This window comes from Lagenorhynchus albirostris, chromosome 11 (genome assembly GCF_949774975.1).
Source record: "Lagenorhynchus albirostris chromosome 11, mLagAlb1.1, whole genome shotgun sequence".
Lineage (NCBI taxonomy): Eukaryota > Metazoa > Chordata > Mammalia > Artiodactyla > Delphinidae > Lagenorhynchus > Lagenorhynchus albirostris.
Window position 1 is genome coordinate 39,008,452 of NC_083105.1, and position 18,871 is coordinate 39,027,322.

Genomic DNA, 18,871 nt, shown 5'->3' on the forward strand with positions numbered 1-18,871 from the left:
ATTCACATCAGAGACTGATGAAACCCACCAGAAATTTATTTCACTAGGTATTCAGAATCTTCTCTCTTATCCCTGCTTCAGATAAAAGAAAACCAATGAAGACACTTTTTAAAAGTGTCATCTAGCTCAAATTGTTCATCTTTTCAGAGAACCTCCACAATATCCTTGAATCTAATTTTTGTTCCTCTTGCCCATAATTGTTAACCAAAGCTTTGTAAAAACTAAGAACAAATTTTTATATACTGATGATTCTATTGAATTGAAGTGTAGAGGCAGTAGCATTTATCAGAAAAAGTAACACAAATTCAGAACTAGATAATAAGAGGATCCTCATTTTCAAATGAGATATGTTCTTCTTGTTTAGGACAAACTGTTCTGTTGTCCCTCGGTATCCCTGAGGGATTGGTTCCAGGATTCCCCCCCCCCCACCGCCCCGGCTTCCTCAGCGGATACCAAAATTCACAGACAATCAAGTCCCTTATATAAAATGGCATAGTACTATCTATCACTTCGGATAGACTCTAGTTAGTTCATCATCTAAAATGTTACTAATTTTAAAATACAATTGTATGCCACTTAAAAAAAGGAAAAGTGCTACCAGTTTAATACCCATCAATTGTAAGCCTTGTTCTGATTTTAGAGATGTTAAAATGTGGGGGGAAAAAATGTACAGTTTAAAATTGTTGAAATAATTCATCATGATGTAAAACCAGTTTTGACTTTCAAATATAGAGATTTTGAACTTCCCTTCTCAGTTAAGGGAAATTAGTGTTAAAAATAACTTCCCATTTATTTATTATATATCATGAAAGTTAATTAGATAACCGATGAAGGAGAATATTACCTACTATTTTGGAATATCTAGTTTAATATACTAGGATGCATGTTAATGTAAGTTGTGAAAGCCTATAATAAAGATTTTGACTCAGACTCATCTTTTGAAGATATGAAATCAGTTCTACATCAGCTAGTGATCGGTATGATTCCTTGCTGGGTCGCTCTGGATCATACAGTTACTCAGAAGAAAGAAAACCTTACAGTAGCAGGCTAGAAAAGGATGATTCAACTGACTTTAAAAAGGTACTGGGTTATTTATTTATATTTAATTAAAAATAATCTTTTTGTTGAGATTTTTATGTTTGGATATTACTCCTGGAAACTCATAATTAAATCAGTTTATTGAAATAACTTACTTAAATTTTCAGTTTTTGGTAATTAATGGTAAGTAGAATTTAAAAAGCTATTTGTTTAGAGGAAAACATAGGCAGAATAGTCTATGACATAAATCACAGCAAGATCCTTTTTGACCCACCTCCTAGAGAAATGGAAATAAAAACAAAAATAAACAAATGGGACCTAATGAAACTTCAAAGCTTTTGCACAGCAAAGGAAACCATAAACAAGACCAAAAGACAACCCTCAGAATGGGAGAAAACATTTGCAAATGAAGGAACTGACAAAGGATTAATCTCCAAAATTTACAAGCAGCTCATGCAGCTCAATAAAAAAAACAAACAACCCAATCCAAAAATGGGCAGAAGACCTAACTAGACATTTCTCCAAAGAAGATATACAGAGTGCCAACAAACACATGAAAGAATGCTCAACATCATTAATCATTAGAGAAATGCAAATCAAAACTACAATGAGATATCATTTCACACCGGTCAGAATGGCCATCATCAAAATATCTAGAAACAATAAATGCTGGAGAGGGTGTGGAGAAAAGGGAACCCTCTTGCACTGCTGGTGGGAATGTAAATTGATACAGCCACTATGGAGAACAGTATGGAGGTTCCTTAAAAAACTACAAATAGAACTACCATACGACCCAGCAATCCCACTGCTGGGCATATACCCTGAGAAAACCATAATTCAAAAAGAGTCATGTCCCAAAATGTTCATTGCAGCTCTATTTACAATAGCCAGGAGATGGAAGCAACCTAAGTGTCCATCATTGGATGAATGGATAAAGAAGATGTGGCACATATATACAATGGAATATTAATCAGCCATAAAAGGAAATGAAATTGAGTTATTTGTAGTGAGGTGGATGGACCTAGAGTCTTTCATACAGAGTGAAGTAAGTCAGAAAGAGAAAAACATACCGTATGCTAACACATATATGGAATCTAAGAAAAAAAAAAAAGGTCATGAAGAACCTAGGGGTAAGATGGGAACAAAGACACAGACCTACTAGAGAATGGACTTGAAGATATGGGGAGGGGGAAGGGTAAGCTGTGACAAAGTGAGAGAGTGGCGTGGACATATATACACTACCAAACATAAAATAGATAGCTAGTGGGAAGCAGCCGCATAGCACAGGTGATCAGCTCAGTGCTTTGTGACCACCTAGAGGGGTGAGATAGGGAGGGTGGGAGGGAGGGAGACGCAAGAGGGAAGAGATATGGGAACATATGTATATGTATAACTGATTCACTTTGTTATGAAGCAGAAACTAACACACCAGATGTAAAAAAAAAAAAAAAAAAAGCTATTTGTTTATTTGAAGGAAAAGGGAAAGTACCCAGGACTTCCTGCACATTTAAGTCTCTCAGGCCAGTACTGTAATACTGTGGTTGAGCTAAAAGGGGGCACTGAGTAGATGTGGGGTAGGGGGGGGAGGGTGTTGTGCGTGCATGTGAAATCTTTTCTTTATTTGTTAATAGGAAGCAGCCAAACAAAGAATATAGCTTTTCCCAGGACAGTATAGTATTTCCTAGGTAACCGAAAAACTTGTGAGATAGTTCAAGTGCTGTTAAGGGTTAAGGATGGAACTAATTAAGAAATAAGTCCTGGCAACAAAATAATCTAGAATTCTGAAGATCATGATTCTTCATATTGTAAGCTTTGAATAAACCTAATGAAGTTTGTTGTGGAGGAGGAAGGTGTGTGGTATTTGTACATGTCCCCAGGTATTTGGCAGCTGTTTGAATCACCCACTTTCTTACAAGCCAAATCAACAAGAAAAGGAAGGTAGGGGGTCAGTTTATGTTAGGAATAAGATTCATTCGTTCAGTAAAGAACTGAACACTGAATTGTGCTTAAATTAGTAGTGAAGTTCTGCTCATGGGCAGTGGAGATGGAGATCCTGTCCCTGCTCTTATGAGCATCTTCCAGACAGACCTTATCATATAATGATACAAATCAATGGATAATCTTTAAATTGAAACCATTATCCTGAAATAAAGAAACGGTTTTATAAAATTGTGTAACAAAAGAAAGTGACAGGGCCTAAGGATAGATTTCCTAAGGAAGTAACACTTCAGCCAAGAACAGAAGGATGATTAGTAGTTAACTGGCAAAAATGGGAGAAAAAAGTGTTCCAGATGGAGAGAAGGGCAAGCACACAAACCAGCCTGGTGGTGGGAGGGTACATGATGTATTAAAGTAATTAAATTTTCAGTATGGCTAGTAGAGCGAAGGGGATGGTGGTGTGAGTTTGCACCTACAGATGTGTAGGCTGGGACCAAACCATCAGTGCCTTACAGGCTGTTTTAAGGATTTCCTTATACTGAGAACATTGGGAAGCCATTCAAGGGTTTTTTAATGTATGGAGGTTAATGGAATGGTTGGCCTATGAAAATTATTAGATTGTCATTTTGAAAATTTAACTCTTGCTGCTTTGTATAAAACAGATTAAAGAGAGGTCAGGAGAACAATTCTAATAATAGAAATATCTAGGTAAGAGATGATTGCAGACATCTATGGTTGTAGTAGTAGAGATGAGGAAAAAAGAAGTAGTAGATTCAAGTGCTATGAAAGTGTTCAAGAAATATTTTGCTTTCCTTTTACCTTTAGTAAAAATAATACAAGTATAATGATAAATGCAACTGATACTCCCATCTCAGTATCAGGAATTAAAGAGTGAATGATAGGCAGAAAAGCTCAGAGACCCCAAATAAAAATCATAATGCTCCTGAACTCCAGCTGTGGTCACAGTGTGGTCCCTCTTTATCAGATAACTGAATTTTTTTAATCAAACTGAAAAGTTAGGATTTTCAGTGAAGTAATAAATTTTAAATACCAGAACTAGTTTTTAAAGAGTTTATGTGGGACAAATACACCTGAATAACCAAAAATTTCTGCCTTGAGACCACAAAGCATTAAAATATTTTTAATGCTTTCTTTAATAGTTCGTATGTTACATTAATCTTTCTGTTTTAATATTGTAAAGTAATCAATGGGAAATCTTCTTAAAATAGTAAAAAAGCAGAAAAGTAATTTGTTCTTCTCCCCTAATTTGTATAGCTTTATGAACAAATTCTAGCTGAAAATGAAAAGCTGAAAGCACAACTACATGATACAAATATGGAACTGACAGATCTTAAATTACAATTGGAAAAGGCCACCCAGGTTTGTACCTTTTTCTCTTTGTTACTCTAAACATAATGGTTGTGATTTATTCTATCTGAAAATTGCATTGAAATGTTCTCTTGTGTTCTAGATATAAGTTTGGTTATTGATAAAAGCTTATTTATTAATAGGACAGAATCAAGATAATACAGTTTACCAATAATTTATTTTCTTCTAAAGTGAATTTAAAATATGAACGTATATAACCTTACGGTAGAAAGTCAAAGTATTTTTAAGCCTTTTAATACCTATGTTGTGGTACATGAAGGATTTTAAATGCTTATTTCCAGCATACCAAATGTAGCAAGGCAAAGCATCTATCTATTTGGAATCTTCTTAAAGCCATAAAATTTTGTATAATAATTTTTATTCATTATGAATGTTTCCTGTTTAATTTAAAAAACCTTTTTAATAATTTGACCTAATAATTTGTTTAATAATTTGACATAATAATTCTGGAAGAAGATAATTTTAGTCATAACTCCTTTTACCTTCCTTCTGTGCAACAACCTAGTAGAGATAATTTTAGACAAGAAAACTAGGATAGCCAAGCAGAACTCACAGCCTTGTACATATGATCTAGGATGTGTATGATCTAAGAATTGTTTCCCAAGCTCTTTCTTCATAAAACACTAGTTCTGGGAGAGAGTTCTGGCACATTCCCTCTCCCTTCTCTTGCCCCCCTTCAAAACCAAAAAAAGAAGGGGAAAGAGCTTTGTGATCCAAGAAACTGAAAATACTATATGTTCTATATCTTGGAGATTTTACAGGGTTTATTTATATGTTAAAGGCTCTAACGAGTCCTGTAATTTTTAAGGAAACAAACTCGTTTAATTTTAACATAAGACTTTCTAGCATAAACACATTTCTGCACTAAACTTTTAGAATCCAGTTTGAAAACACTGATCTAAAATGGCGTCCTCAGTTCTGTAAATGAGACTGCATACTTTCTGTGACCATTCTTTTATACTCATCTTTCTCATAATTTTTAAAATTACTTCTCTATGTTGAACTTACACTTATTACCAGGTCCTTTTTTGTTGTTAACCACTATTACATGTGAAGCAATTGTCTATGTACAGTGGAGACTGTGCTAAATTTGCAGGTATCATGCTAACCTTGTGAGGCTATGAAGACTCAGATTCCATCAGGTAATGAGGGTTTACTATGAAGATACACAGTGAAGTACAGAACAAGAACACGTTTCATAGTGAGGTGTCATAAAAACTTGGACTGTCACACAAGTTTAAACTTGCCGTCTTACACTTAAGCTTCATGGTAAACTGGAACGTCGTCATTCTTCAGGTTGCATTAGTAGCTTAGTGAGCCGCTGCAAAATATTATAACTAGTTCCCTGAAAATAGTTTCAGCTCTAGAGATTTGGTCATAATATTTTCTAAATAAAAGTGTCCACTGCTCCCTACTGTAGTATTCTGTCTTATGGTGATTCAGTTAATCTGTGTTTCCACTGCTTACTGCCATCTCTATGTTTCTCTGCTTTTCTACCTACTCTCTTGTCATCTAATTCTTCCTATTTGTTTCTCATTCAAACTCTAGAAGAGAGGGGAACTGATAGAATTAGCCAGTTATCATCAACGTGAAGCAGTCCTGTTAGTGCCCATGGACCTATTAGTGACCATTTCATAGGACACTGGACAACTATTGCAAGCTTCCTTTGGGTCAGGTACCAATTTCTGATCCCATTGACTGTCACCAGAGAAATAAGTCACTGCATTAAAGAGTATGACAGCTTCTGCCTTAGCAGGCATTCTAAGTATCATGCCCAGTATACTGAATTAATAATAGGAGGGGTAATTAGAGTATGAGATATTGAGTAAATATTCAAAGTTAGTATCTTACACTATGTAAATGTCATTTGAAAAATTTAGGGATATATGTAAAAGTAAAACTGATAGAACATTAAACTTTCTGTTCAATTTTAGAGTTACTTATCCTGAGCATTTAAGTCTACTGTGAATCTTTCCACCTGATGTTTTGGGGTTTTTTTTTTAACATTTCTTTTGTAACTGTTCATGAATATACATAGTAGTGGCAATTTTGATAGTCACGTGGAATTTTTCCAAGGGAACGATCATCCTGTTAGGAATTAATCTTGGGAATTCCCTGGTGGTCCAGTTGTTAGGCCTCCGTGCTTTCACTGCCATGGGCCCAGATTCAATCCCTGGTTGGGGAACTAAGATCCACTAAGATCGTGCAAAAGGCGCAGCACAGCCAAAAGAATTAAAGTTGAGGGCTTCCCTGGTGGCGCAGTGGTTGAGAGTCTACCTGCCGATGCAGGGGACACGGGTTCGTGCCCCGGTCCGGGAAGATCCCACATGCCGCGGAGCGGCTGGGCCCGTGAGCCATGGCCGCTGAGCCTGCGCGTCCGGAGCCTGTGCTCCACAATGGGAGAGGCCACAACAGTGAGAGGCCCGCGTACAGCAAAAAAAAAACAACAAACAAACAAAAAAAAAGAATTAAAGTTGAAGTTCAGGTCTGTGTGATAGTATTTAGCCAAGGACTCTAGAATCCTTGAATCCTGCCTTAACCCAGCCACCCTACTCCCTGTACAGTCTCCAAGGGAGGGAAATAGGTTAATTTACCAGAAACCAGTTGATGAATAATGATTTTGTCAAATGTCAATTCACCAGGTTTACCAATTGTTATTTTAACAGCTTTAACTAGAATATTTACCAAAAATATTAACTAAAGTTGGGCTTCCTTGGTGTCGCAGTGGTTAAGAATCCACCTGCCAATGCAGAGGACACAGGTTTGAGCCCTGGTCCGAGAAGATCCCACATGCTGCAGAACAGCGAAGCCCGTGAGCCACAACTACTGAGCCTGCATGCCCACCTAGAGCCCGTGATCCACAACAAGAGAAGCCACCGCGATGAGAAGCCCACGCACCACAACGAAGAGTAGTCCTTGCTCGCCTCAACTAGAGAAAGCCCGCAAGCAGCACTGAAGACCCAATGCAGCCAAAAATAAAAACAGTAAATAAAATTAATTAATTAATTAAAAATAAAATAAAAACATCAAAAGTATATCAGAATTAGCTGAAAGTCTCATCTTTTTAAAAATTTATTTATTTTTGGCTGTGTTGGATCTTCGTTGCTGCTCACAGGCTTTCTCTAGTTGTGGTGAGTGGGAGCTGCTCTTCGCTGCAGTGCACGGGCTTCTCATCGCGGTGGCTTCTCGTTGCAGAGCATGGGCTCTAGGTCGTGGGCTTCAGTAGCTGTGGCATGCAGGCTCAGTAGTTGTGGTACATAGGCTTAGTTGCTCCGCAGCATGTGGGATCTTCCCAGACTAGGGCTCGAACCTGTGTCCCCTGCCTTGCAGGTGGATTCTTAACCACTGTACCATCAGGGAAATCCCTGAAAGTCTCATCTTATTTGAAATTCTGAATTTGATTTCTAACAGTAAGCAATGGGAATACATTAACTTCTATTTTTCCAGGAAGAGTAAGCACAAAAACCAAAATCATTTAAAACAGCAGATTAGGAATTCCCTGGTAGTCCAGTGGTTAGGGCTCCATGCTTTCATTGCTGAGGCCATGGGTTCAATTTCTGGTTGGGGAACTAAGATCCTGCAACCTGTGCAGTGTGGGGAAAAAAAAATTAAAATAAATTAAACAAGTTAGATGGCCATGATTTAGATCTTTATTTATATACTATAACGTTAAAAAAGAAATTGTGCAAAAAAGGGTCAAAAAGTAACTTGGTTTACAAGCCCTGATGATACAAAAATATGAATGTTGAAAGGGTTGACAGAAGAGAAAATTATATAAAGAAATGTTTGGTTTGTTTTGTTTTGTTTATTTATTTTATTTATTTATTTATTTTTGGCTGAGTTGAGTCTTCGTTGCTGCACATGGGCTTTCTCTAGTTGCGGAGGATACTCTTCGTTGTGGTGCACCGGTTTCTCATTGCGTTGGCTTCTCTTGTTGCAGAGCATGGGCTCTAGGTGCACGGGCTTCAGTAGTTGTGGTGCACGGGCTTAGTTGCTCCGCGGCATGTGAGATCTTCCCAGACCAGGGATCGAACCCATGTCCCCTGAATTGGCAGGTGGATTCTTAACCTCTGCGCCACCAGGGAAGTCCCCTAAAGAAATGGTTTTTATTTAATTAATTTATTTTTTAATAAATTTATTTATTTATTTGGCTGCTTTGGGTCTTTGTTGCTGTGTGCAGGCTTTCTCTGGTTGTGGCAAGCGGGGGGCTACTCTTCATTGCAGTGCGCGGGCTTCTCATTACGGTGGCTTCTCTTATTGTGGAGCACAGGCTCTAGGCGTGAGGGCTTCAGTAGTTGTGGCACTTGGGCTTAGTTGCTGCACGGTATGTGGTACTTTCCCAGACCAGGGCTTGAACCCGTGTCCCCTGCATTGGCAGGCAGATTCTTAACCACTGTGCCACCAGGGAAGTCCCAAGAAATGTTTTTTAAATCACCAAAGTAAACAGTGAAGTTGTGCTTAATCAGTGATGAACCATATATGTGTATGTAGAGAGAGTTTTTTAAAGTATATTTTGTGGTTAATGATCATAGCAGAGCATTCTTATTAAGTAGTTGTCAAAAACCATGTTTGGTAAATTTTTTAAATTGGTTATTCAGCAGATTGGCTTCTAGGGAATGAGCCTTTTGATGAATTCATTTTCAGCAAATAGACCAGGAATCCCAAGGGAGATGTATGAACAGAGGTCAATGTAAATGAGAACTAAGCACTTGTTTTTTAACTGGTCCTGTGCTCAATACCCATATATGCACAGCTCTCTGGTATTGAGTGCAGCATGTGGCTTAAAACCCCAAGGGCCCTTTTCATCCCCCAGATCTCAGTATTTATCAACGTTAGTTGATTGTATAGTACAAGAAGCAGAAACAAATGAGACCTGACCTTACCAGAAGAAAAGTTATATGGCTAGGATTTCTTATAAGTGGCAGTGGATATGAACCTTCTTACCAATTTTGGAACATGGATGATTGGGGAAAAAAACTCTAGAGAAGGAGTGAGCAAAACTAAGGTAGCTGTGAAAGAGGACCAAAAGGCCAGTTTACTAGTCTGACTGCATGAATACAGTCACACAACCTGGTCCAAAGTACATTTCAGTCAAGGTCGTGGACTCTGAGCACTAAGGTTACCCACTCTTCCTGGTGTAGGAAAAGAGAGAGCTTGAACATCGGAGGGAAAACTAGGATGTTTTTGGCTTTGCTCCATAGTACTCACCCATCCTTACTCTCAGCTCAGCTGTAAAGACCCGAGGAAAACCGATACATAAACGATGAGAACTGTGGAGACCATTGTATTCCTAAGCATTCCTCTAACTCTTTATTATTTCAGTAGAAATCCTGTTTTCTCTGTTCTTTGCTTACACCTGTGTATTACTCCTGAATAGTGTGATTTCTTTGAATACCAGTAGAGGAGAGTTACTGTGGTCCTCTCCCTTTCCCCATCTTTATTGCAGTTACATCTCTTCTATATTTCTTACTTCCTTGCAGAGACAAGAAAGATTTGCTGATAGGTCACTACTGGAAATGGAAAAAAGGGTAAGTGTCCATCTTACTGAATAAGTAATCAATTTCCCCCTTTGTTTTTTATATAAGCAATGGTAGGTTTTTTGGTTTTCTTTAGTTTTGTTTTTATAGATGGTAGTTTTAATTAGTTTAAATTAATATTCAATAATTTGATTATGAATGTTTTCTAGCTTATCTTCTTTATAGAGTCTTATGGGGTGAAATTACCTTGTTAAATTTAATTTACCATGTTATTCTTTTAATGTACAAAAAAAATCTTGCCTTAATTATGAAATATACACATTGTGATAGTGAATCTGATATTTTTAAAATGCCATTTATCTCTCTTTGATTTTCTGTGGTGATATACTTAAAACACTTTAATCATCTATACATTTAGTTTAATTCTTTACAAAATTAAAATACTTCCATTCTTAAAGTTTTTAAAGATCTGGGGACCAAATTTTCAAATTCTTTTTAAAGTTAATTTAACAATATTTTATTTAATTTTGAGTTTAAATATTTAACTTAAGTAGGCTCTTCTAAAACAAACAAAAAAGATTACAAGAAAATCCTTTTACCATTTTATGTCTTTCTGCAATTTTTTATCTGGCCGTGATATATTCACTTGTATTTTTCTCCTTTTATTATTATTATTGCCCAGGGATTTGGCAGTGGGCATAAGAAAAACTCCACAAGTTTAGTCTGAGCAGTTGAAGATCTATAAATGATCAAAAGTTAATGGAAAAATTAACTCAAAGAGTACCTGTAGTACAGCTGAGCAGTGGCTAGATTTTCAAGGTTTCAGCCAGAGAAGAAATTACATACTGTGGAGCTCTGATCTCTAGATCGAAGAATAAATAGTCAAGAGCACTTGATATGAGAATATTTTCTTCCATTCCATTTTAAAAATTTACCTTGTTGACCCAAAAAAAGGAGAGAAATGATAAAAATACCAAATATATAAACATAACAGTTAATGTCTATGTCATTTACTAAATTGTAACGTATAATAACTCCTAGTTTTATTATGATTTCATGAGGTTTTAAAAATCGTTGTTCTGGGCCATTTAAAAAACTATTGATCTAACTTATAATTGCTAAAAATTTGGAATCACTTATTTTATTAAATTTAATGTTGATTATTATACCACAGTATAACTTACTGAATTTTACATCCAAGATATGTGAAACAGTAAAGAAATGTTTTCAGTTCTCTTTTATCCATACTAATAGTTGAGATGAAAGACATAGATAACCATATACTTAATCAAAATATTATTTATTTTTGAGATAGTCACATTTTTAAGAATATTTTATTTTTGTGAAAGTAATGTATTTATTGCAAAAATTTTAACAAAAGATGAAAATAAAATCTCCCTATCATGTAGAGATAAGTGACAGTTTAATGTTTATCTTTTTTTTTTCATCTAGGCTTATACACCTACAATATATACATGTTCATATTCTGACATTCTCACCTGACCTCCTCTTTCTGCCTGTCAAATGCAGATAAATTATGAAGTAGCTAATCTACTTTCAGTTTAACAGACATTGGTAATCCTAGTATTAATAATAACTGCCAACTTTTATTCAGCACTCTTTTACATACCAGGCAGGCACTGAATTAAGCACTTTATATGCATTTTTTTCTCTTAACCATATTTTTAAATGGTAATAAGTTTATTTATTAAATATAAGAAATTTCCTGCAACTTTACAGTTGTCAGTTTGGCAGTGAGGCAGTTCAGTATAGTGCTCTTGTCTTGCTTTACCACTACATAGTTAAAATCTTGAAGGCACATAATAAAATTGAGAATGATGGGGTTGTTACCTGTCAGTTGGAGGAAATAATGCTGTTGCTGATATTTCACAAAGTTATGAGGATCAAATATAATATTATATGTCCTAATATTTTGAGAAGTGCAGTGGTTTTATGAATGTGTCATGGATGTATTGTTAAATAGGAGAAAGGTCTGTTTATCAAAAGTAACATTTTTGTCTGTGTAATAATGTTTAAACATGCTAATAGTAGAATAACACAGTACTTATAAGACTATGGGTAGGATTTCATCTATTTTTTAAAATCACATACTCTAAAAACGTTAACATTTACAGTAAATGTACTGCTTTACTAAATATCAACATTAATTATTAATCTGGGAAAGAATGTCTTAGAAATAGTTTCAGTGTGATTAAACTAAATTTAAATGGTTTGTATCTGAAAGGTGACCGGCAAGAGTCAGTATCTTCTGGGCGGTATGACCTAACCAAAGTTTTAAGCACATTAATTACTGCTGCTTGCTTTTTGCATAACACCTTAGAATGCTTATTATTTAAGGGAGAATAAAACTGTACACTGCAGTAATATACTGTATGTTGCCTTTGCCTATCACTCTTTGAAACAAGGTAGTTTAAAATAAATGCTACAGTTGCTTCTTCATTAGATTCACTGCATTAATGCTATGTAGAATATCAAACTAAATACAAAGCTATAAAGTCAATTGGACAAATAATGACTAGTTAACATTGTGGGTGGAGGAGATGAACATTTCTTAGATCCTTTTGAAATTTAAAGTACAGATATTTTAGGCACGTTTGCTTCTTGCTTTTCTGCTTTTTATCACTATAGAGTAATTGCATCTTTGTGTGAGTTTCTTTTTTTTTTCTTTTCTATTCAATCCTCAGTCTTGAGTATTGGTTTACTCTATCCCTAACCTAAGTTTTATGTGAACTAAAAACAGTTTAAACGTGTTATGTAGCATCTTACCAGAAAGTCAAAGCTTTAAAGAAAGAGCTTACAGGAAGTAACAAAATAATGATCCTCATATTTATTTCTCTCAAATTTTGGAAAGCTCTTTACACATCACTGGCATCGCATCTTTTTCTACACTGCTCCTGATTTAATTTTTTATTCTAAAGTGTCACTATTTCACAATTTAGAAGAAAATTTAAGAATATAATACTTATATCATTAACATTAGTACCTTAAATTCACCTAGGAACGAAGAGCTCTAGAAAGAAGAATATCTGAAATGGAAGAAGAGCTCAAAGTAAGTAAATCATGCTGCAGTATAAACTCAAATTTTACAGTACCATTACAGATACTATGTTTACATTAATTGTTCTTAAAGCTGCTTATACAGTTTGTGAGTTATCTATATCTTGTGCTTTTCTTTCTTCCTAAATCCAGGTTTTAGGTGAGCTAGAAAAGTATTTAAAACCCAAATCTTTTTGTTAATCAGTTTTCATGGCACTTTTGATGTTCAGGTATAGAATAAATTGGACAATAATGACTATAAGATTTGGGATTTATCATTTATTTGTTGCAGTTTAAATACTCTGTTCCTTGGAGAATAACTGGTGAGGAGGGATCACTATAGAAATGTTCTCTTTTGAAAATAAAGGACATTAGGGGCTTCCCTGGTGGCGCAGTGGTTGAGAGTCCGCCTGCCAATGCAGGGGACACAGGTTCGTGCCCCGGTCCGGGAAGATCCCATATGCCGCAGAGCGGCTAGGCTGATCAGCCTGCGCTTCTGGAGCCTGTGCTCTGCAACGGGAGAGGCCACAACAGTGAGAGGCTCACATACCGCGAAAAAAAATAATAATAATAAAATAATAAATAAATAAAAATAAAGGACATTAGAGTAGTGGACAGTCAGAGGTACAGTTTATCAAACTCTGCATCACCTGTGAAAATAAGTTCATTTTGAATATTGGAAGGTACATTCTTCTCAGGAAAAAAAAAGAATGACATAGTTAATTGATTACCTCTTATTACATTGTCTTGCATAAAATATCTATCACATTATGAATTAATGGACTAATGCATAGGAAATTATGCCCATAGAATTAGAATTTCAAGATTTAAATGTTTTTCTATTGAATTATTTAGTTTCTTATTAAAACATTATTGAATGGCTTTGGAGAAAATGTTTTTGGATTTTGTTTGCCTGTGTATTTTGTTTGATAAGGAATTTTAGAACTACACTGTTTACTTTTGCAAATTTCATGGAATATTCTTTTAAGACTCTTAATTTTTTTCTTCTTACATTTGTTATCTGTGATTCTTTATGTTTTCATTGTACTCTTTTCCACTTTCTTATTTTTTATTTTCTATTTCTTTATGTTCTGATTCCTGCAGAATCTGCACCAAATAAAGCAAATTCAAACTCTGAGAGAATTAAATGAGCGACTGCTGACTGAGAATAGGGCCTTGACAAGAGTGGTAGCCAAGCGCTCAGGGTTCTGTAGGCAACTGCAGTCTGTGAATCTATAATTTATAGTTTCATCATTTCTTCTTAGTAGAGCCAGGCAGGTGTTTTTGTATTAGTAAGCGTGTCTTGAGCTCACTTTTACAAATTAATGCCATTGTGTCTGGAGCTTATCATATAACTGTTTAATTATGCATGGCTTCTCAGAATGTTAGAAAGTGTCACTAATTGTGTATTGTGACTGATAAACTGCAGTAAACTGAGGGAATGATCGAGGCATTTAGATAAAAGACTTGTCTGCACTTTTGCAAAGCTAATGCACATTTTGGCTCTACAAATACTTTAGCACTTAAAAATATGGCTGTTTAAAACTCTTTACTAGAAAGAAAATGGAACATGTATTTTACACATAATTAATATATGTTGAAGCCGAAGATTAAACATGAATTATCTGCTTTTCAAAATAATGTCATTTTCAGTCAGAACCATCTTCGTTAATATTCACGTAGTTCTCTATTAACAGTGGTATCCTAATAAACTTATTAGTTATCCTAATAAACTTCAGATTACTGTATTTTATATCCCTGCATTCTGAGCACAGGTAAGAATTGATTGGTTCCACATAATATTAAACTCTTCATAAAGATTTTGCTTAAGGTAATTTTGCAAGTAGTTTTACTTTTATCTAATTTGATAACCTAGTACATTTGAAAGCTGAGGAAAGAGACCTAAATATCTTGGAAAGTATATTTTAATGTCTAAAATATAAGCTATTCCATTTCCAAGCAAATCTGGCAGAGCACATGTGATTTAAATCATTCTTAGTAGAAAATCCAATTAACTTATAATAATTCCACCCCCTCCTTCAGTTTGTCTGTAAAACAAAAAATAGTTTTGTTTTCAGGATGTAAGGGTGTGTTTTTCTATTTACTCCAAATACTACTTATATTTTTCTATGCTTGAATATTTTTATAAATTCAGACTTACTACTTTGGCTTATAAATTATTTTATACTATTCTAATGATAGTAATAATTGCTTTGTTACCATTTAATTGAGCACTTATCTTGGATCAGACATTGTACTAGGCACTTAAACTTAGTACAAGGTAAATCATTTAAGGAATTTTAATAATTTAGAACAAGTCTAATTCCCTCAAAACTTCCCTAAATAAGCTGGTTTTCTTGTGGAATAACAGTATGGTTTGAGGTCTGACATAAATAAAGCAAAAGGCCTTAATTTAGGCTGACAGGAACTCTTAAAGGAATTTCCTTTAAGAGCCTATCCTAACAAAAATAGGCTTCCTTTCCTTGGCTGCTCTAATATGGTGTGCTCGTGACTCATAATGTCAAGTGATTTAGTACATTTCAATTGATAACTTTGGGAGAATAAACCTTTCATTTCATCATTTATTAAACTAATTAGCTTCACAAATGGGGGGGGTTCTTCCTGATACATGTTTCAGTCACTAGAAATATATATAACTGACAAAGCTTGTTCATGTGTCTTGTGGTAAAAATATAACATTTATTAAGAATCATATTTTATCTTTTTATTGAATTAAAACTTTCTCTTCTGTTTTTCCTCTCATAGATGTTACCAGACCTAAAAGCAGACAACCAGAGGCTAAAGGATGAAAATGGGGCCTTGATCAGAGTTATAAGCAAACTTTCCAAATAAAAAAAGAAAAAGCAGCAAGTAATTGGAATTGCACATATTAGTAACCCAGTGGACCATAATTGACAGTCACTGGAAGCCTGGGAAGAATCCTTGGAGACTGTCATTTTTGGATATCCTGCCAAATGCCCTCTTATCTAGGAGTTTTGTTTTGTTTAATTTTCTGGTGTTTTTCTTTTTTTTTTTTTTTTTTTCCTTGTATCAAGACCATTGTTTCATGTTAATGCAGCTGCTGAGAAGATTTTTTTTTATGACTGAGAAAACTTGTTTACAGCTCCAGCATATAAGGAAAGTGTTCAAGGCCAGATATGCCTCAGATATTTAACCAGTAAGCCTTAGTTGTACATAAATACTTTTGTGTCAACAAAAACTCAGCTCTCACAGAAGACAGTTATTCAGCATTTTTTGATGTGCCACAGTTTCCAGTTTTTCGATATTTAATTTTTTTTTTTTTTTTTTGCTTTTCATCTGAGTTTGGGTTTGTATTTTTTCCTTCTAACTCTTCATGTGGCAGACCCTTCTCCTGTCTCACAGCTTTCTCATTTACAGAAAAGAACACTTGCTCTTCTGAGATCATTGTCATATATTAGGCTAATGCTGTGTTGTCCCCCACCTGGAACTGAATTGCTTGGTGGAACATTTGCTTTCACTGTTTGTGCAATATGCATTTACTCCTTATATGAATGCTTTAAAGTCAGTTGAGATTAGATTCTTTTAAATCCTGTTTTCTGCCTTCATTGGTCACTTTTGTTTTGTTTGTTTTTTATTATTGTAGTATAAGATGTTAGATTCTTTAATCTTCACATTCATTTTAGCAGGTACTGAGTGATGCTGTATATATAAATAAGTGTATTGTTTTGATTTTTAGACCACCACATGGCATGCTTGACTGTTTTCTTATTTCAAATGTCTGTTAATGCAAAGTAGGCTACTCCATAATAGTGTTAAAAACAAAATTTGCTAACAATGTGATATAAAGACTTTTAAAATAACACGTTTATGTGGAGCCCTATCTTTACAAAAGTTTTCTACTGTAAAATGCTTTTACTTTTATTTGCAGTTTTCATTTGATAGTATTCAACCATAATTAAAGTTCCATAAGGTAATTACTTCACATTTCACATACCTGTATTTATCTGAGTGCTGTCTATAACTGTTGTGCTAGCCAAAGTAATGCTATGAAATCATTTGCAGACTTAACGTGAGTTCGTGTTAAATGCACTGTTATTGCCATGTGAAGAGGCATTGACTTTGATACCACCATCATGTTCAGACCATTTTATACATTTCAGTGGCCTTTTTTTAAAAAAAAGCAAAACCAAGTACATATGAAGATGGCTTTTATTTGGACAAATAGCTTTTATATTTTCATTAAACCATGCAAAAAATACTCTATCTTTCTGGCACATAACTGTCTCCTTAACCACTGAACAGTTCAGCCATTTGAATAAATTGTACATTGTAAAGCTTATAGTAGCTAATTGTATTATTGATTGTATTGTATACTATATTAAATGTGAATTTGTACCCCCTTCATTTTAAAAGGTCATTGTGTTCTACTGCCTATTTTAGATTACTTTGGGGTTGGGAAAAGGTGTTTTGGTAAGCAGGATTTTAAGTCCTCTCTTTCTTGATTGGTTTTATGAAGATATAAGGTTATGCTCTTACTACCAAGCTCAGGATTCTTGATTTTTAAAGGTACAAGGATAGTTGTGGGAATTTTATTTTTGGTTATATTTGAACTGTATGAATGGTTGGTCTGAATATAAAGAATTTCCATGGTCTTATGTGGACGTAAAATATACAGATAATTGGTCAGTTTGAGTGACTGCAACATGTTCTGGTTGCACAACAGTTAGGCATGCTAAGGATTATATTTGTGAAGTTTGGATGCCTGTGAAGAATGATTAAATACATGTTTCTAATATTTTAGTGTTTTGTATTTAGGTTATTTATTCTTTGTATCTAAAACTGAACAGCTACTGTGCTATATTGATTTTATTGGTAGTATTGAGCAGACCTTGTTTCTGCATGAAACTAGTTGCAAAACCCACTATTTTGGAAATAAAAATGTATTTTGACATATACAAATAAAATGAATAAAACTATTTTAAATGTGTGAACTTTTACTGAAGACGTTTAAAACTTTGTTCTGAGATATTTAAATTCTGCATGGGTATTTTTTCACTAATTGCTTTACTTGGATTCCAATTGGAATAATTTTTGAAATTGTAATATTGTGATAATTTGCACAACATTGTACATGCACATCTGTAAATGCAATCTTAATTGCCATATTTATGCAATCTGTGTATCAATTTGGACAAATGTTTATATATTTTACATAAAGCTGTCTGTGTGCAGAATCTGAGAACTAGTTTTTTTATGATAATAAGTGGGTAAAAAATAATGATAAAAGTGAGTTTCAAGATAGTAGCTTTGTAGCAAAAGATTTCATTTACCTAAGTATTTTGTGGCTTCCAAATTAAACCTATGCTTTTTTGTAGTTGCAAACATAGGCTTGGGAATACGTATACGGATAATATTCCATTGAAATGTAAAATAGTAGATCATTCTCCAACCTAGATTTGTCCAAGTTTCAACCCCCATCTACTACACATCTGTAAGTAGATAAGAGGCATTTCTGATTTGGGAACTTCGGTAAAGGACTTGTAGTAAGCCTGTGTCTCTTGTTTCTACTTCCAGTACTTTCCCTGTGCATGCTCACAGAATGATAGATATTACTGTTCTTTGTCCTCCATACAGAAAATTTCACATGCAAATACTTCAAACGAAATGCAAAGATAGAATTATCTAGGAGAGTATTCATACGGATTATGAATTATAATCCATAATGGATTAGTAGATGTTCACTAATCCATTAGGCTATTTTATTCTTTTGCTTAAAGGTTTATTACCACTTAGTCTTTCCTGGCTAATCTGAAACAGTCATGACTCCCAGTGTCAGCACTCACTGAGTGTTGTTGTAAGAAGAAAATATCCAGAGGTCAAATTGTCTCCAAACTAGGGCAATGTATTTCCCGTAGGAAATAACAGCCTTGTAGGTTGTCCTTCACTTTGTCATTATAAGCAGAAAACAGAGCAAACTCTGTTAACAGTTA

General features: G+C 34.7%; 1 protein-coding gene across 3 annotated transcripts in view; it reads left to right on the forward strand.

Moving 5' to 3' along the window:
- PPP1R12A (protein phosphatase 1 regulatory subunit 12A) overlaps positions 1-17,857 on the forward strand; it is a 149,590-nt gene extending 131,733 nt beyond the window's left edge. For all 3 annotated transcript variants that reach the window (XM_060165131.1, XM_060165132.1, XM_060165133.1), the window contains 5 exons: positions 945-1,080; positions 4,252-4,356; positions 9,846-9,893; positions 12,862-12,912; positions 15,666-17,857. In XM_060165131.1, the coding sequence (XP_060021114.1) occupies positions 945-1,080; positions 4,252-4,356; positions 9,846-9,893; positions 12,862-12,912; positions 15,666-15,752 (427 nt within the window). In that variant the 3' untranslated portion in view covers positions 15,753-17,857. The remainder of the gene's footprint in view (positions 1-944; positions 1,081-4,251; positions 4,357-9,845; positions 9,894-12,861; positions 12,913-15,665) is intronic.
- Positions 17,858-18,871: the final 1,014 nt, after the last annotated feature.